Source organism: Somniosus microcephalus, unplaced genomic scaffold (genome assembly GCF_052327205.1).
Source record: "Somniosus microcephalus isolate GS21.2 unplaced genomic scaffold, FLI_Smic_1.0 unresolved_chr7, whole genome shotgun sequence".
NCBI lineage: Eukaryota > Metazoa > Chordata > Chondrichthyes > Squaliformes > Somniosidae > Somniosus > Somniosus microcephalus.
This window is the reverse complement of record NW_028225185.1, coordinates 3,918,024-3,937,755: the sequence shown is the minus strand read 5'-3', so window position 1 is coordinate 3,937,755 and position 19,732 is coordinate 3,918,024. Positions and strand designations below refer to the sequence as shown.

The window sequence follows — 19,732 nt, the reverse complement described above, 5'->3', positions numbered from 1 at the left end:
CGTAAGAAAACCACTAGGCACTTGGTCTAAGCGTTAAACAAAGCTTTAATCAACTGTTTTACAACATGGAGGTCTAGTTGTGTCCTTCACTAGTTCCTGTTCAAGAATGTCCTGCACAAGCTGGGCCCGTGCCCGAGTATTTATACTCTCCCTGGACAGCGCCACCCGTAGGCCGCTCAGTATTATTTCATAAGTCTTTCTTTCATGAATGACTGATTCATGTCAATGGGTTTGATTTTACATCCCCTGTCCTCCCCCTTGTATGATCCCGGTTGCTTTGGGGAGGTGTCTGCCCCCTGCCACCTGCACCCCTGCACCCCTGCACCCCTGCTCCTCTCTATCTTTGGCAGCCCCACCCCACCCCCCTCGACATCGGAGCGACGGAAAATAGGAAGGTTATTGCCGGGGTGTGACGCGTGTCGTCCCTGCGTGCGACCTCTCTTGTTGCTGGTGCAGGTTCGAGGAACCGCTGGCGAACATACTGACCGAGCAGCACCGGACGGTGAAAGCCCAGATCGAGCAGCTCCGGCAACGTAAAGCCAAGCAGCAGGCGTCGGCCGCGGATGCCAAACCAGCGGCCAGGAGGAGCCAGCAGCCCGAGACCCTGTCCCTGGACCTGGCGCAGAAACACCAGCTTCAGCAGCAGATGCAACAGGTAATGGGCAGCTTAACCCGGCGTACTTAAACCCCCCCATATCCCCTGATGGCTGGATACAGGCGCTAGCAGCCCCTCCAGTCCCTCGGCCCAGTGCCGCTCCTCTCGTGTGAGCTTGGAAGGGTGAGTCAGCAAGGGGATATTCGACTGTGGAGGGCGTCCTTTCCTCGCTCGAAATCCAGCAGCCGGATCGTGATCATGAGCAAGGCGCCCTCGGCTGCCCTTTTTGTCATTATTGCCCCCTCCGCAGTTTCGATGAACTGTGCCAATTGTCCCAGTTGCTGCCGTCACTGAAATAAGCTCGTTCACCAGATTGATCCCTGGGACGAGGGGGCTGACCTACGAGGAGAGATTGAGTAGATTGGGCCGATACTCTCTGGAGCTTAAAGGAATGAGAGAGATAAAATTCTTAGAGGGCTTGATGGGGTAGATGCTGAGAGGCTGTTTCCCCCTGGCTGGAGAGTCTAGAACCAGGGGTCAGTCTCAGGATAAGGGGTCGGCCATTGAGGACTGAGATGAGGAGGAATTTCTTCACTCAGAGGGCGGTGAATCTTTGGAATTCTCTGCCCCAGAGGGTTGTGGATGCTCAGTCGTTGAGTATATTCAAGGCCGAGGTCGATAGATTTTTGGACTCTCGGGGAATCGAGGGATACGGGGATCGGGCGGGAAAGTGGAGTTGAGGTCGAAGATCAGCCATGATCTTATTGAATGGCGGAGCAGGCTCGAGGGGCCGAATGGCCGACTCCAGCTCCTAATTCTTACGTTGTTATGTTCCTGTAACTGGGCTGGTGTGGGAGGGCACTACAGATGGCGTCAGTGCGCCCAGACCAGGGAGAGTAAAAATCTGCTGGAGATCCCAGTCCTGATCCTTGCCCTGGTGGGTGCCGGACCAGGGGCCAGAATCAGACTGGGCTGTGCTGCCAGTCCCATTCGCGCGGTAACATTCACATGTGAAGAAGGGCTGACTGTACACAAGGGGGTGTTGGGGGAGGGTGTGTTGGGTATCGGGGGAGAGAGAGGGGAGAAGATTGCGAGAAGGGAGAGAAGGATCCAATCTGTGTGGACCTGGCAGGTAAAGATCTTGGGGGAAAGAACTTTGCTGCTGCTGAATATTTCGTGTTGTACCCGATGCCTCGGTCGGGTCTACCTTGTGCCGCTTGGCCCTCATGGCCCTCCCTCAGTCACTGACCGACCTGCCCTGCCCGTCGCAAGCAGGGAGCGGGAGGTGAATGAAAACGAGGTACGTTCTCTACTTTAACCTCAAGTGCGGGGAGCAAACCTGTTCCCCTCTCCTGCCTTCCGCTGCCACTAAACACACAGCACAGAAGGAGGCCATTCGGCCCATCGTGCCTGTACTGACTCCCTGAAAGAGCTCTCCAATTAGTCCCACTCCCCCCTGCTCTTTCCCCACAGCCCAGCACATTTTTTTCCTTTTCAAATATATATCCAATTCCCTTTTGAAAGTTACTATTGAATCTGCTTCCACCGCCCTTTCAGGCAGCGCGTTCCAGATCACAACAACTCGCTGCGTAAAAACAGAAAGGCAGAGTATTATTTAAATGGTGATAGATTGGGAAATGCTGATGTACAGAGGGACCTGGGTGTCCTTGTACACCAGTCACTGAAAGCAAACATGCAGGTGCAGCAAGCAGTTAGGAAGGCAAATGGTCTGTTGGCCTTCATTGCAAGAGGATTTGAGTGCAGGAGCAAGGATGTCTTACTCCAGTTATACAGGGCCTTGGTGAGACCACACCTGGAGTACTGTGTGCAGTTTTGGTCTCCTTACCTAAGAAAGGATATACTTGCCATAGAGGGAGTGCAGCGAAGGTTCACCAGACTGATTCCTGGGACGGCAGGACTGTCGTATGAGGAGAGATTGGGTCGACTAGGCCTGTATTCACTAGAGTTTAGAAGAATGAGAGGGGATCTCATTGAAACGTATACAATTCTGACAGGGCGAGACAGACTGGATGCAGGGAGGATGTTTCCCCTGGCTGGGGAGTCTAGAACCAGGGGTCACAGTCTCAGGATACGGGGTAGGACATTTAGGACTGAGATGAGGAGAAATGTCTTCACTCAGAGGGTGGTGAACCTGTGGAATTCTCTACCACAGAAGGCTGTGGAGGCCAAGTCACTGAATATATTGAAGAAGGAGATCGATAGATTTCTAGACACAAAAGGCATCAAGGGGTATGGGGAGAGAGCGGGAATATGGTATTGAGATAGAGAATCAGCCATGATCATATTGAATGGTGGAGCAGGCTCGAATGGCCGACTCCTGCTCCTAGTTTTCTATGTTTCTAAAAGAAAGAATTCTCCTCGGGTTACCGACCCTCCTGCCGCTGGAAACACTTTCTCCCCGTGTACTCTATCGAAACCCCTCACGAGATTGAGCGCCTCTGTTAATTGAATGTGTTGTCTTGTGCCCACAGCACGTCCAGCTGCTTACCCAGGTCCACCTCCTCACCAGCATCAACCCGAGCCTCGCCCACGAGGCAGAGACTTCCAAACTCTTCCTGGTGAGTCTGTGGGCCGAGCGTGTCGCCCTGCGGTTTTTAAAAATAGATATTTACAGGAAATGCTTTTCCTCGGGAGATCCCGAGAGCGACTTTGACTTCCGGGTCCCACTGTGTTGCTTCACCACATAGACTTACAGAGCGCAGAAATGGGCTCCTGAGGTGGCGAGAGAGGCGGAGTGTGCCAGGGCGGGCGGGAGGGACGGCGGGCGAGAGGCCCAAACAGAAGGACTGAGGCAGAAGGGACTCGGCCACTGATAGTGAGGTGGGGGGGGAGGTCAGAGCAGTGGAACATTTGGGAAGTGGGTACAGGGCCGGTAGAGATTACAGAGATAGGGACGAGGAGTTTAAATTCATTGTGTTCGGTCGGGGTGATAGACAACAACAACTCGCATTTAAACAGCGCCTTTAATAAAACGTCCCGGGGCGCTTCACAGGAGCGATTATCAGACAAAATTTGACACCGAGACACACAGAGATATTAGGACAGGTGACCAAAAGCTTGGTCAAATACGTTGGTTTTAACTTGTGCAGGGCTGCCCCCTCCCTATCTCTGTAACCCCCTCCAGCCCCTACAACCCTCCCTATCTCTGTAACCTCCTCCAGCCCTACACCCCTCCCCATCTCTGTAACCTCCTCCAGCCCCTACACCCCTCCCTATCTCTGTAACCTCCTCCAGCCCTACACCCCTCCCTATCTCTGTAACCCCCTCCAGCCCCTACACCCCTCCCTATCTCTGTAACCTCCTCCAGCCCTACACCCCTCCCTATCTCTGTAACCCTCTCCAGCCCCTACACCCCTCCCCATCTCTGTAACCCCCTCCAGCCCTACACCCCTCCCTATCTCTGTAACCTCCTCCAGCCCTACACCCCTCCCTATCTCTGTAACCCTCTCCAGCCCCTACACCCCTCCCTATCTCTGTAACCTCCTCCAGCCCTACACCCCTCCCTATCTCTGTAACCCCCTCCAGCCCTGCACCCCTCCCTATCTCTGTAACCTCCTCCAGCCCCTACACCACTCCCCATGTAACCTCCTCCAGCCCCTACACCCCTCTCCCTATCTCTGTAACCTCCTCCAGCCCTACAACCCTCCGAGATCTCTGCGCTCCTCCAATTCTGGCCTCTTGCACATCCCCTGATTTCCATCGCTCCACCATTGGCGGCCGTGCCTTCAGCTGCCTGGGCCCCGAGCTCTGGAATTCCCTCCCTAAACCTCTCCGCCTCTCTCTCCTCCTTTAAGACGCTCCTTAAAACCGACCTCCTTGACCAAGCCTTTGGTCACCTGTCCTAATATCTCCTGATGTGGCTCGGAGTCTTTGTCTACACTCCTATGCAGCGCCGCGGGACGTTTTACTCTGTTAAAGGCGCTATACAAATGCATGTTGTTGTTGTACCGTATGAAGCTGTGCAGCCCAGACGGTGCGGGAAAATGGACTGAATCCTCTTGTTGTGTGTGTCCCACAGAAAGAGCTAGCCAGCTTCGCGGAGAAGGCCAGCGAGATTCACTCGGCCAAGGGCCCGGATTTCTGCTCCATGTTCTCGCCGTGCAACCTGAAGGAGTCGCTGGCGCTCGCCGAGGAGTTCGGCAAAAGTATTAAGCCGCACATGAAGGTCCCGCCGGCAAAGGAGGAACAGAAGATGAGCAGGCGATGTGAGCCAGGCAGTTGCTGTCGGCAGGAACGCTTGCCTTGATACAGCGCTCTTCCCCCCACCACCACCCCCCCCCCCCCACATCTCAGAAACCTCTGACTCCTGCGAACCCCCCTCCCCCATCACATCGCAGTAACCTCCCAGACCCCCCCACACCCCTTCCCCTCCCCTCGCATCTGAGAAACCCCCCAGACCCCCGCGCTCTCCGCCCCCCTCCATCACATCTCAGAAACCCCTCAGACCCCCACGCTCTCCCTCCCCCATCACATCTCAGAAACCCCCCCAGACACCCGCGCTCTCCCTCCCCCCGTCACATCTCAGAAACCCCCCAGACCCCCGCACTCCCCGCCCCCCTCCATCACATCTCAGAAAGCCTCCCGGACCCCCGCCCCCCTCCATCACATCTCAGAAACCCCCCCAGACACCCGCGCTCTCCCTCCCCCCCGTCACATCTCAGAAACCCCCCAGACCCCCGCGCTCTCCCTCCCCCATCACATCTCAGAAACCCCCCAGACCCCCGCACTCCCCGCCCCCCTCCATCACATCTCAGAAAGCCTCCCGGACCCCCGCCCCCCTCCATCACATCTCAGAAACCCCCCCAGACACCCGCGCTCTCCCTCCCCCCCGTCACATCTCAGAAACCCCCCAGACCCCCGCACTCCCCGCCTCCCTCCATCACATCTCAGAAAGCCTCCCGGACCCCCGCCCCCCTCCATCACATCTCAGAAACCCCCCCAGACACCCGCGCTCTCCCTCCCCCCCGTCACATCTCAGAAACCCCCCAGACCCCCGCGCTCTCCCTCCCCCATCACATCTCAGAAACCCCCCAGACCCCCGCACTCCCCGCCCCCCTCCATCACATCTCAGAAAGCCTCCCGGACCCCCGCCCCCCTCCATCACATCTCAGAAACCCCCCAGACCCCCGCACTCCCCGCCCCCCTCCATCACATCTCAGAAACCCCCCCCAGACCCCCGCACTCCCCGCCCCCCTCCATCACATCTCAGAAACCCCCCCAGACCCCCGCACTCCCCGCCCCCCTCCATCACATCTCAGAAAGCCTCCCAGACCCCCACAAACACCCCTCCCCTCTCATCTCAGAACCCCCCAGACCCCCGCACTCCCCGCCCCCCTCCATCACATCTCAGAAACCCCCCCCAGACCCCCGCACTCCCCGCCCCCCTCCATCACATCTCAGAAACCCCCCCCCCAGACCCCCGCACTCCCCGCCCCCCTCCATCACATCTCAGAAACCCCCCCAGACCCCCGCACTCCCCGCCCCCCTCCATCACATCTCAGAAAGCCTCCCGCACTCCCCGCCCCCCTCCATCACATCTCAGAAACCCCCCCCAGACCCCCGCACTCCCCGCCCCCCTCCATCACATCTCAGAAACCCCCCCCCAGACCCCCGCACTCCCCGCCCCCCTCCATCACATCTCAGAAACCCCCCCAGACCCCCGCACTCCCCGCCCCCCTCCATCACATCTCAGAAAGCCTCCCAGACCCCCGCACTCCCCGCCCCCCTCCATCACATCTCAGAAAGCCTCCCAGACCCCCACAAACACCCCTCCCCTCTCATCTCATAAACCCCCCAGACCCCTGCGCGCTCTCCCTCTCCTCGTATCTCAGAAACCTCTCGGACCTCCACGCGCACGGTGCCCGTTGATGTGTGATGTGGGATTGCACACTGTTCGCAGCTCAGCTGGTCTGTGCCGCTGTTTACGCTCCACACGAGACCCCTCCCACCCACCCCCCCACTACTTCTCGCACTATCCGCATATCCTTCTATTCCTTTCTCCCTCGTGCGGTTTTCCCTCCAATGCGTCGGTGCTAATTCCCCCTTAACCACTCCTTGTGGGAGCGAGTTCCACCTTCCAACCACTCTCTGGGTAGAATGGAGGCAAACCTGGCAGCCATTTTTGCGCACCGCAAGATCCCACGCAAAGCACTGGGGCCAACGACCGTTCGGAGCCTGGGGGGGTGGGATTCCCGGCCTCAGAGATTTCACGTTGCAGGAAAATCGCTCGGCTCCAAACGGACGCCCGCGGCCACTCTACGAATTGCTGTCAGTCTTTTAAGGGCGTTTCCTTTACATTGCAGTTGACGAGTCCAATCATTTGCCGAAAGAAGTGGGCTGGATCCTGGCCACCGGGAGGGTCTTCATGTACCCGGAGCTCCTGCCGCAATCGGCCTTGCAACCGAAGCACCCAAAGGACAAAACTTGGTTCAGTAAAGGCGAAGACAAGTAGGTTCCTCGCCGTGCGACTGAGCGCGCATCGTGTTGGAAATGAGGGCTCCCGCAGTCCTCGTCTCTCCCGTCCTGCCCCGCTTGCTCCCCCCCGCCCCCCCCTCCCCTCCCCGATTCTTGCTGGGGCACCTGCCCTCCTTCCGATGCTTCACCCCCTCCCCAGCCAGCCAGCGTTTCCACTTCCCCCGCAGCACCGCCTGGACCGCGGTGAGGAACGAGAATCCCCGGCGGGTGTTGCTCTGCCCAGCCCACGGGCACCAAGACCCTGCTGCACCTGGTCAGAGAGAAAGGCAGGAGCTGCCCCTGGGCACTGCCCCTCTCCGCCTCAACTCCCCCCCCCCACCCCCGGCTCGGTCGGATGTGGCCGGGGAATGAGTCAACTGGGAACGGAGACTTTGGACCGAACTGTGGCAGATGGAGTTCAGTGTGGGGAAGTGCGAGGTCATCCACTTTGGACCCAAGAAGGATAGATTAGAATATTTTCTAAATGTTGAGACGCTACGAACTATGGGGGAGCAGAGAGATTTAAGAACATCAGAATTAGGAGCAGGAGCCGGCCATTCGTCCCCTCGAGCCTGCTCCGCCATTCAATGAGATCACAGCTGATCTTCGACCTCAACTCCACTTTCCCGCCCGATCCCCATATCCCTCGATTCCCCGAGAGTCCAAAAATCTATCGATCTCAGCCTTGAATATACTCAACGACTGAGCCTCCACAGCCCTCTGGGGCAGAGAATTCCAAAGATTCACCACCCTCTGAGTGAAGAAATTCCTCCTCATCTCAGTCTTAAATGGGCTACCCCTTATCCTGAGACTGTGACCCCTGGTTCTAGACTCTCCAGCCAGGGGGAAACAGCCTCTCAGCATCTACCCTGTCAATTCCCCTCAGAATCTTGTATGTTTCAATGAGATCACCTCCCATTCTTCTAAACTCCAGAGAGTATCGGCCCAATCATGGCAGATGCAGTATAATGTGGATAAATGCGAGGTTATCCACTTTGGTGGCAAAAACAGGAAGGCAGATTATTATCTGAACGGCAATAGATTGGGAGAAGGGGAAGTGCAACGAGACCTGGGTGTCCTTGTGCACCAGTCGCTGAAGGTAAGCATGCAGGTGCAGCAGGCGGTTAAGAAGGCAAATGGTATGTTGGCCTTCGTAGCGAGAGGATTCGAGTACAGGAGCAAGGATGTTTTGCTGCAGTTGTACAGGGCCTTGGTGAGACCACACCTGGAGTATTGTGTGCAGTTTTGTCGTCTTATCTGAGGAAGGATGTTCTTGCCATGGAGGGAGTGCAGCGAAGATTCACCAGGCTGATACCTGGGATGGCAGGAATGACGTATGAGGAGAGATTGGGTTGATTGGACTTATACTCGCTGGAGTTTAGAAGAATGAGAGGAGATCTCATTGAAACTTATAAAATTCTAACAGGACTAGACAGACTAGATGCAGGAAGGATGTTCCCGATGGTCGGGGAGTCCAGAACCAGGGGTCACAGTCTAAGGATAAGGGGTAGGCCATTTAGGACAGAAATGAGGAGGAATTTCTTCACCCAGAGAGTGGTGAACCTGTGGAATTCTCTGCCACAGAAGGCAGTAGAGGCCAATTCATTAAATATATTCAAGAAGGAGTTAGATATATTTCTTAAGGCTAAAGGGATCAAGGGATATGGGGAGAAGGCAGGGACAGGGTACTGAATTTGGATGATCAGCCATGATCTCATTGAATGGCGGAGCAGGCTCGAGGGACCGAATGGCCGACTCCTGCTCCTATCTTCGATGTTTCTATCTACTCGATCTCTCATCATAGGACAGCCCCTCTCATCTCATTTTCTAAATGACAAGAAGCTAGGAACTGTGGGGGAGCAGAGAGATTCAGAGGGTCCCCTGTACAGAAATCACTAAAAGCTGGTGGACAGGTACAAAAAAATCATTAAAAAGTCTAAAGGAATGTTGGCCTTTATCTCAGAGGCTGGAATAGAGGGGAGGAAGTAATGTTGCAGCTGTACAGAGCTCTGGTTAGACCCCATCTGGGGTAACTGTGTTCAGTTCTGGGCCCCCCACCTCAGGAAGAAGATACTGGCCTTGGAGAGAGGGCAGTGTAGGAATGATACCCGGAATCCAAGGGATTAAATTACCAGGAGCGATGACACAAACTAGCGCTTGTATTCCCTCGAGTTTAGAAGATTAAGGGGTGATCTAATCGAGGTGTTGAAGATGATTAAAGGAGTTGATCGGGTAGATCGAGAGAGAAACTATTTCCTCTGGTGGGGGGAGTCCAGAACAAGGGGGGGCGTCACCTTAAAATTAGAGCCAGGCCGTTCAGGGGTGATGTCAGGAAGCACTTCTTCACACAAAGGGCGGTGGAAATCTGCAACTCTTTTCCCCCCCCCGCAAAAAGCTGTGGGTGCTGCGGGGGGGACAATGGAAAATGTCGATCGATAGATTTATGTTGGGTTCAGGGGATTAAGGGTGACGGAACCAAGGGCAGGTAGATGGCGTTAAGGCGCAGGATCAGCCCCGATCCCATTGAATGGCAGAGCAGGCTCGAGCGGCTGAATGTCCCCCTATGTTAACCTGTCTCCTGCCTCCGTTCGGAGTCAGACCGTCCTGTTCTGTATTTGCGGTGCTCCTCTGGTTTTGGGTTGAGTTATTGGTTGGGCTGCCTGTTCCTTCTGTAACCGTTTCTGTTTCTGTTTCTGCTCCCCCGTGTGCTGCAGTTTGCTGGTGCTTGGCCTGAAGCACTTCGAAGAGACGGACTTCCCCAAACCCTTGATCAGTCAGTACCTCATGCCCCCAAAGACCTTCCATCAGCTGTCTGTCCGGATCAAGAATCTCAGCGTTAGCCGCGCTCCGGATAACGTGATCAAGGTGCGTGAGGCGCGGGGCCCGTTTGCGTCGAGGGGCGGTCGCCGCTGGCCACTGCCGTCCAGGAAGCAGACTCCCTCCCCTCTCTCCCCCCACTCGATGGCTCGGTCGGTAACTGCACCGTGCGGTGCCCGGGATTTAAGAACATAAGAATTAGGAGCGGGAGTTGGCCATTCGGCCCCTCGAGCCTGCTCCGCCATTCAATAAGATCATGGCTGATCATCGACCTCATCTCCACTTTCCTGCACTATCCCCATATCCCTTGGTTCCTTTTAATATCCAAAAATCTATCGATCTCAGCCTTGAATATACTCAACGACTGAGTCTCCACAGCCCTCTGGGGCAGAGAATTCCAAAGATTCACCCCCCCTCTGAGTGAAGAAATTCCTCCTCATCTCAGTCCTCAATGGCCGACCCCTTATCCTGAGACTGTGACCCCTGGTTCTAGACTCTCCAGCCAGGGGGAAACATCCTCCCTGCATCTACCCTGTCAATCCCTGTAAGAATTTTGTATGTTTCAATGAGATCACCTCTCAATTTTCTAAACTCTAGAGAATATCGGCCTAGTCTCCTCAATCTCTCCTCATGGGACAATCCCCCCATCCCAGGAACCAGTCTGGTGAACCTTCGTTGCACTCCCTCTATGGCAAGTACATCCTTCCTTAGGTAAGGAGACCAAAACTGTGCACAATACTCCAGGTGTGGTCTCACCAGGGCCCTGTATAATTGCTGTAAGACGTCTTTACTCTTATACTCAAATCCTCTTGTAACAAAGGCCAACATACCATTTGCTTTCCTAATTGCTTGCTGTACCTGCATGTTAACTTTCAGTGATTCGTGTACAAGGATACCCAGGTCCATCTGAACACCAACATTTCCCAATCTCTCACCATTTAAAAAAATACTCTGCTTTTCTATCTTTCCTACCAAAGTGGATAACTTCACATTTCTCCACATTATATTCCATTTGCCATGTTCTTGCCCACTCACTTAGCCTGTCTATACCCCTTGAAGCCTCTTTGCATCCTCCTCACAACTTACATTCCCACCCAGCTTTGTATCATCAGCAAACTTGGATATATTACATTTGGTCCCCTCATCCAAATCATTGATGTAGATTGTGAATAGCTGAGGCCCCAAGTCACTGATCCTTGTGGTACCCCACTAGTTACAGCCTGCCAACCCGAAAATGACCCGTTTATTCCTACTCTCTGTTTTCTGTCCGTTAACCAATCCTCAATCCATGCTGGTATATTACCCCCAATCCCATGAGCCCTAATTTTGTTTAATAACCTCTTGTGTGGCACCTTATCGAATGCCTTCTGAAAATCCAAATACACCACATCTACTGGTTCCCCCTTATCTATTCTGCTAGTTACAACCTCAAAAAACTCAACAGATTCGTCAAACACGATTTCCCTTTCATAAATCCGTGTTAACTCTGCCCAATCCTATTATTTTCTAAGCGCCCTGTTACCACATCCATAATAATAGATTCTAGCATTTTTCCCTACTACTGATGTCAGGCTAACTGGTCTGTAGTTAAAGGAGGAGAGAGAGACGGAGAGGTTTAGGGAGGGAATTCCAGAGTTTAGGACCCAGGCAGCTGAAGGCACGGCCGCCAATGGCGGAGTGATGGAAATCGGGGGATGTGCAAGAGGCCAGAATTGGAGGAGCGCCGAGATCTCAGAGGGTTGTAGGGCTGGAGAAGGTTACAGAGATAGGGAGGGGGGAGAAGGTGATGGAGGGATTTGAATCGGAGGATGAGCATTTTAAAATCGAGGCGTTACTGGACCAGGAGCCACTGTAGGTCAGCGGGCACAGCGAGGGGGGAGAGATGGGTGAACGGCTCCTATCACGAATCAGCCGCACGGATCAGACGATCCCGGGTTCTATCCATGGTCTGTGCCGAGTGAGCGGAGTTTGGGAGCCCTACCTTTGCTCCGAGCGCCTGGGCTGGGGAAGGAGGCGAATCGCCTCGGGTGACAATCCCCCCAAATGGCTGCTCATCGACCCCACTGCTGTAAACCACGCGGATGTCCAGCGGGGCGAAGATGCTCCCCATGGTCGACCACCCGCACGACATTCACCGGCTAGGCTCGCAGGTGAGGGTTGGGGGAGGTCGCAGAGATAGGGAGTGAGCGAAAACAAGGATGAAAATTTTAAAATTGAGGCATCAGGGAGCGAGTGGTTTTGTGTCCGTGGTGAGGGGTGTGGCGTTTCCCTCTAATCGTTCTCCTGGATCGCTCATCTCGCCAGCATCAGGACCGACCGGGTGTCAAAACACTTTATTTTTTACAGCTTTTCAAGAAGAGGAAGGTGGTGCTGCCGATGCCGAGCCCGTTTACCTCCGTGCGTCCCGAGGACAAGCGCCCGCCCATCGAGAGAGAGGAGAACAAGCTCCCCTTCTGGCTTCAGGTGAGCATTGAATACTTCATCTTCACCCCTCGTCCCCATAAAGGTGAGGGATGTTGCTGCTGTAGTTCGGGGCACTGTCCATCCAACACTCCCAGCACGGGGTTAGATACAGAGTAAAGCTCCCTCTGCACTGTCCCATCAAACGCTCCCAGGGCAGGTCCAGCACGGGTTAGATACAGAGTAAAGCTCCCTCTACACTGTCCCATCAAACACTCCCAGGGCAGGTACAGCACGGGTTAGATACAGAGTAAAGCTCCCTCTACACTGTCCCATCAAACACTCCCAGGGCAGGTACAGCACGGGTTAGATACAGAGTAAAGCTCCCTCTACACTGTCCCATCAAACACTCCCAGGGCAGGTACAGCACGGGTTAGATACAGAGTAAAGCTCCCTCTACACTGTCCCATCAAACACTCCCAGGACAGGTACAGCCCGGTTAGATACAGAGTAAAGCTCCCTCTACACTGTCCCCATCAAACACTCCCAGGGCAGGTACAGTCTCATGGGTTAGATACAGAGTAAAGCTCCCTCTACACTGTCCCATCAAACACTCCCACGACAGATACAGCATGGGTTAGATACAGAGTAAAGCTCCCTCTACACTGTCCCATCAAACACTCCCAGGGCAGGTACAGCACGGGTTAGATACAGAGTAAAGCTCTCTCTACACTGTCCCATCAAACACTCCCAGGGCAGGTACAGCACGGGTTAGATACAGAGTAAAGCTCCCTCTACACTGTCCCATCAAACACTCCCAGGGCAGGTACAGCACGGGTTAGATACAGAGTAAAGCTCCCTCTACACTGTCCCATCAAACACTCCCAGGGCAGGTACAGCACGGGTTAGATAGAGTAAAGCTTCCTCTACACTGTCCCATCAAACACTTCCAGGGCAGGTACAGCACGGGTTAGATACAGAGTAAAGCTTCCTCTACACTGTCCCATCAAACACTCCCAGGGCAGGTACAGCACGGGTTAGATACACAGTAAAGCTCCCTCTACACTGTCCCAGCAAACACTCCCGGGGCAGGTACAGCACGGGTTAGATACAGAGTAAAGCTCCCTCTACACTGTCCCCATCAAACACTCCCAGGGCAGGTACAGCACGGGTTAGATACAGAGTAAAGCTCCCTCTACACTGTCCCATCAAACACTCCCAGGGCAGGTACAGCACGGGTTAGATACAGAGTAAAGCTCCCTCTACACTGTCCCATCAAACACTCCCAGGGCAGGTACAGCACGGGTTAGATACAGAGTAAAGCTCCCTCTACACTGTCCCATCAAACACTTCCAGGGCAGGTGCAGTCTCATGGGTTCTTGCAGATCTCCAGTATTTTGCCTGAGCGGCCATTCTAGGGTATTGCAGTTGACAAAGTCTCTGCTTGATGTACTGGGGCACACTGTCCAGGGAGGTACCAGTTTTGTGTGCCAGTCTGTGCTGGTCTGTGCGTCGGTGGTGATAGTGGCACTAAAATTGGCCTCGGGACCCTTAGCCCAGGAGGAGAGGACCTTCGGAGAGGGTCCCCACTCTCGACCCCCATCCAGTGTCTCTGTCGGCCATTGCGTTGATGCTGGGTGAGGGTTCGGGGCTGTGCTGTCCCACGGTTGAATAACCTGGCTAGACTGGCTCCCTGCCCCTGTGCAATCCCAATCCCAGCTCGAGTCGGCGCATGTTAGGAACCGGGGTGGGGGGGTGGGTGCGGTTTTGTTGCTAAGCTTCAGTCGTTTTTACGGTGTATTTGGCTGGATCTGGAGGGACTGATTGAGTTTCTCCAAGGGATCTCTCTACACAAAGTGATCTGTGTTTGTTGCGATCTGGAATGCGCTGCCTGAAAGGGCGGTGGAAGCAGATTCAATGCCTTTAGATTTCCAAAAGGCATTCGATAAGGTGCCACATAAAAGGTTATTACACAAGATAAGGGCTCATGGGGTTGGGGGTAATATAGTAGCATGGATAGAGGATTGGTTAACGGACAGAAAACAGAGTAGGGATAAACGGGCCTTTTTCAGGTTGGCAGGCTGTAACTAGTGGGGTGCCGCAAGGATCAGTGTTGGGGCCTCAGCTATTTACAATCTATATTAATGACCGAGATGAAGGGACCGAGTGTAATGTATCCAAGTTTGCTGACGATACAAAGCTAGGTGGGACAGTAAGCTGTGAGGAGAACACAAAGTCTGCAAAGGGATATAGATAGACTGAGTGAGTGGGCAGTAAGGTGGCAGATGGAGTGTAATGTGGGGAAATGTGAGGTTATTCACTTTGTTAGGAAGGGTAGGAAAACAGAATATTTTTAAACGGTGAGAAATTTTCAAATGTTGGTGCTCAGAGAGATTTGGGTGTCTGTGCAAGAAACACAGAAAGCGAGCATGCAGGTACAGCAAGCAATAAGGAAGGCAAATGGCATGTTGGCCTTTATTGCAAGGGGGTTGGAGTATAAGAGTGAGGAAGTCTTGCTCCAATTGTACAGGGCCTTGGTGAGACCACACCTGGAGTACTGGGCACAGTTTGGGTCTCCTTATCTAAGGAAGGATATACTTGCCTTGGAGGCGGTGCAACGAAGGTTCACTAGATTGATTCCTGGGATGAGAGGGCTGTCCTATGAGGAGAGATTGTGTAGATTGGGCCGATACTCTCTGGAGTTTAGAAGAATGAGAGGTGATCTCATTGAAACATACAAGATACTGAGGGGGATTGACAGGGTAGATGCTGAGAGGCTGTTTCCCCCCTGACTGGAGAGTCTAGAACCAGGGGTCACAGTCTCAGGATAAGGGGTCGGCCATTGAGGACTGAGATGAGGAGGAATTTCTTCACTCAGAGGGCGGTGAATCTTTGGAATTCTCTGCCCCAGAGGGCTGTGGAGGCTCAGTCGTTGGGTATATTCAAGGCTGAGATCGAGAGAATTTTGGACTCTCGGGGAATCGAGGGATATGGGGATCGGGCGGGAAAGTGGAGTTGAGGTCGATGATCAGCCATGATCTTATTGAATGGCGGAGCAGGCTCGAGGGGCCGAATAGCCGACTCCTACTCCTATTTCTTATGTTCAGTAGTAACTTTCAAAAGGGAATGGGATATATATTTGAAAAGGAAATATTTGCCGGTCTGTGGGGAAAGAGCAGGGGGGAGTGGGACTAATTGGAGAGTTCGTTCAAAGAGCCGGCACAGGCACGATGGGCCGAATGGCCTCCTCCTGTGCTGTGCGATTCTCCGATTCTTCCGATGTGGGAAGTAACTGCCGTCGTCCCTTCTTGTTACAGAGGAGTTTGCCAGCGATCCACAGGTGGATCGAGCGGAGTAAGGAGGACGCCGAGGCCGGTGGTCAGGAGCCGGCAGGAGGGTCTGAACCCGACGCGAGCTCCCCGCAGACTGAGCTCCCCGACTGGGCGCGAGGGCAGGGGCCGGAGAAGTCAGCGGCCGGCCAGGGGTGCCCCCTGCTGATCCCCAAGGGAGTGACCCTGCTGCTGAAGCCGAAGGTCAGCCACCTGACGAAGAAGGACCTGCGGCGGCGCAAGCGGAGGCCCTCGGCGGGCAAGCCCGTCCTGATCCATCCGGCGGCCAAGAAGGCCGCCCTGAAGCAGCCGGGGCCGCTGCTCCCCCCGAAGCACAACGTCCGCCCCCCACCCCGCCTGATCCAGCCCGCCCCCTCTGCGCCGCCCGTCTCCTTCATCCAGATCCCGCAGACCCAGAGCGTCCCGCCACCCGCCGCGAGCAAGCTGGCCGCGTCCGCCTGGCTGAGCCCCAGGAAACCCCAGAGCAGGCGGTCCGGGAGAAGCGAGCCGAAGAGCAGGCGCCCCCGTCCCACCATGGTTCCGGTGCCCATCCAGCAAGGCCCGGTCATTCTGACGGTGCCCGCCGGCGTGAAGCTGGTCAGCCTGGCTGGCGGCTGCAACGTGATCCACCCGCTGCCGGCGGCGATCGACGTCGCCGCCGGGCAGACCCTCCGCGTGGCCACCGTGGTGGTCAGCCCCGCCACCTTCGCCTGCCGCTTGGACCGACCGGCACCAGCCGCTCCCGCGGGCTCGCCGATCGGCGCGGCTCGGCCTGGCCCGGCGCCGGCCGCGGCGGGGAGCCAGGCGCCGGCGGAGAGACCCGCGGCCCGCGGGGGAGAGAACCCTCTGAGCCCCGATGTGGGGGATCGGGAGAACAGGCCGAGGTCCTGGGACGAGCCTCCCAATCAGCCGGCACAAGGCGCGGCCCCAGACTCTGCAGGCGCCAGAGACGAGGAAGAGGTGACGGACCCTCCCAGTCCTCCAAGCTGCCGACCCGACAGTATGGAAGAGCCTCGCAGCTCGCCCGCCGAGGAGCGCCTGGGGACGGGCGATGCGGGCACGGTGGCCGGGGATGGTTCGCCGGAACCCCCCTCCGTTGGGGCCCAGGGGCCACCCGAAGACTTGGAGCAGCCACCGTCGGAAGGAGGGATGCCGAAGGGGTCGTCCGGATCCGAGAGCTTGTCCGGCACACCAGAGAAAGAGTCCCCGAAGACGCCGGAGAAGCAGCAGGTCATTCTGGACCTTGGCCAGGAGCTGGATGTGGAACCGTCGCTGGGAAACTCGGCCAGTGCAGCGCAGCGACCAAGCGCTCCTCCAGAGAACCCGTCCCCACAGCGGCGGGTATCGGCCGCTGAAGGGGACAAAGAGGAATCGCCAAGCCCGCCTGGACAGGCGAAGATCGATGATGGCGAGGCAGAGAGGCTCCCCGAGAAACCCGACGAGGTCGTCAGCGCTGAGGAGTCAGCGGCGAGCCCCGAGGATCTGAAAACGCAGCTGGACAAAGCCGATAAAGACGGGCAGGAGGAGGAGGACGACGAGGATTTTGATGACCTGACGCAGGACGAGGAGGACGAGGAAGTCTTGTCGTCTGCCTCCGAGGAGTCGGCGCTCTCCGTCCCAGAGCTGCAGGTGAGAAGGCAGATCGAACGCTGTGGCGGGCGGGCGTTTCTATCGGGGCAAGGCTGGCTCCAAGGTGGTTTCAGCCGAGGGAGGAATATTGGCTAAGACACTCGAGTCTGTGTCTGCTTGTTCCCTCGGTTCGGGCGGACGGGTCCAGATCCCACGGGAAGAGACGGGAGGTTTTCCCCAGTGTCCTGGTTTCTCCCTTAACCCACATCGCCGAACCGGTTAACTGGTAATTCAGCACACTGCTGCGATTGGAGCCCTGGCGCCGAACAGCTGCCACGCTTGTGTCAATAACCAGGGTCACGGCATCACCGCTCACTGTACGCGCGAGGCTCAGCTCCTCTGTTCACCTCTGCACAGACTCACCCATTGTTTACTTAACCGCAATTCGACTGGGTAGCCTTAAAGGGACACCTCTCTTTTCCCCCCCCCCCCCCCCCCCACCACACTTTGGCAGCCGATTAATGCATGGCCGTTCACACGGTGCAGCGTTCCTGTCCTTATAAAGAGGGCATCCTCCGGCACACCGTGAGCCGTCTCGCGAGAGATTCGCTCGTCCGTCGGACTCCAGATTTTAAACCGATGCAGAATAATCTTTTATATTTAAAAAAAAATGCAAAGGTATCCAGTCGTTTCTTGCTGGGGTTCCTCTGACCCGAAGCCTGAAATTTAATTGATCACTTGAGTGTTCCAATAGTTACAATTCTGCCCCGCCCCCCCCCCCCCCCCCACCCCCCACAGTCTCGCCCTCTCCCATTCCCCAGAATTTACCTGTTCGGACCCCCGTCGACAGAGGGGAGTACCTGAGCACGGGCCTTACAAGGAGGGGACAGGTTAAACACCGCTCCATCCCAATGGCTAAACATCACAGACTTGCACCAGATCACGATTAAAAGAACTCGCTTTTCTCCAGCGCCTTTCACCACCTCAGGACGTCCCACAGCGCTTCACAGCCAATGAAGTACTTTCTGAAGTGTGGTCACTGTTGTAATGTAGGAAACACGGCAGCCAATTTGCAGACAGCAAGCTCCCACAAACAGTAATGTGATAATGACCAGATCATCTGTTTTTAGCGATGTTGGTTGAGGGATAAATATTGGCCCCAGGCCCCTCCGACAATGAGGCGCTCCCTCAGTCCTGCCCCTCCGACAGTGCGGCGCTCCCTCAGTACCGCCCCTCCGACAGTGCGGCGCTCCCTCAGTACCGCCCCTCCGTCAGTGCGGCGCTCCCTCAGTACCGCCCCTCCGACAGTGCGGCGCTCCCTCAGTACCGCCCCTCCGACAGTGCGGCGCTCCCTCAGTCCTGCCCCTCTGACAGTGCGGCGCTCCCTCAGTACCGCCCCTCCGACAGTGCGGCGCTCCCTCAGTACCGCCCCTCCGACAGTGCGGCGCTCCCTCAGTACCGCCCCTCCGACAGTGCGGCGCTCCCTCAGTACTGCCCCTCCGACAGTGCGGCGCTCCCTCAGTACTGCCCCTCCAACGGTGCGTCGCTCCCTCAGTACTGCCCCTCCGACAGTGCGGCGCTCCCTCAGTACTGCCCCTCCGACAGTGCGGCGCTCCCTCAGTACTGCCCCTCCGACAGTGCGGCGCTCCCTCAGTACCGCCCCTCCGACAGTGCGGCGCTCCCTCAGTACCGCCCCTCCGACAGTGCGGCGCTCCCTCAGTACTGCCCCTCCGACAGTGCGGCGCTCCCTCAGTACTGCCCCTCCGACAGTGCGGCGCTCCCTCAGTACCGCCCCTCCGACAGTGCGGCGCTCCCTCAGTACTGCCCCTCCGACAGTGCGGCGCTCCCTCAGTACTGCCCCTCCGACAGTGCGGCGCTCCCTCAGTACTGCCCCTCCGACAGTGCGGTGCTCCCTCGCTACCACCCCTCTGACAGTGCGGCGTTCCCTCAGTACCGCCCCTCCGACAGTGCGGCGCTCCCTCAGTACTGCCCCTCCGACGGTGCGTCGCTCCCTCAGTACTGCCCCTCCGACGGTGCGGCGCTCCCTCAGTACTGCCCCTCCGACAGTGCGGCGCTCCCTCAGTACCGCCCCTCCGACAGTGCGGCGCTCCCTCAGTACCGCCCCTCCGACAGTGCGGCGCTCCCTCAGTACCGCCCCTCCGACAGTGCGGCGCTCCCTCAGTACCGCCCCTCCGACAGTGCGGCGCTCCCTCAGTACTGCCCCTCCGACAGTGCGGCGCTCCCTCAGTACTGCCCCTCCGACAGTGCGGCGCTCCCTCAGTACTGCCCCTCCGACGGTGCGTCGCTCCCTCAGTACTGCCCCTCCGACGGTGCGGCGCTCCCTCAGTACTGCCCCTCCGACAGTGCGGCGCTCCCTCAGTACCGCCCCTCCGACAGTGCGGCGCTCCCTCAGTACCGCCCCTCCGACAGTGCGGCGCTCCCTCAGTACCGCCCCTCCGACAGTGCGGCGCTCCCTCAGTACTGCCCCTCCGACAGTGCGGCGCTCCCTCAGTACCGCCCCTCCGACAGTGCGGCGCTCCCTCAGTAC

The 19,732-nt window shown here is 56.6% G+C and overlaps 1 protein-coding gene across 2 annotated transcripts in view; it reads left to right on the top strand.

Annotated features, from left to right (window-relative positions):
- The window catches only part of LOC147086404 (GON-4-like protein), a 101,404-nt gene that overhangs the window by 64,683 nt on the left and 16,989 nt on the right, over positions 1-19,732 (top strand). For both annotated transcript variants that reach the window (XM_085978482.1, XM_085978481.1), the window contains exons 15-21: positions 457-655; positions 3,088-3,174; positions 4,635-4,821; positions 6,919-7,063; positions 9,784-9,934; positions 12,233-12,349; positions 15,604-17,244. In XM_085978482.1, coding sequence (XP_085834608.1) covers positions 457-655; positions 3,088-3,174; positions 4,635-4,821; positions 6,919-7,063; positions 9,784-9,934; positions 12,233-12,349; positions 15,604-17,244 — 2,527 coding nt within the window. The remainder of the gene's footprint in view (positions 1-456; positions 656-3,087; positions 3,175-4,634; positions 4,822-6,918; positions 7,064-9,783; positions 9,935-12,232; positions 12,350-15,603; positions 17,245-19,732) is intronic.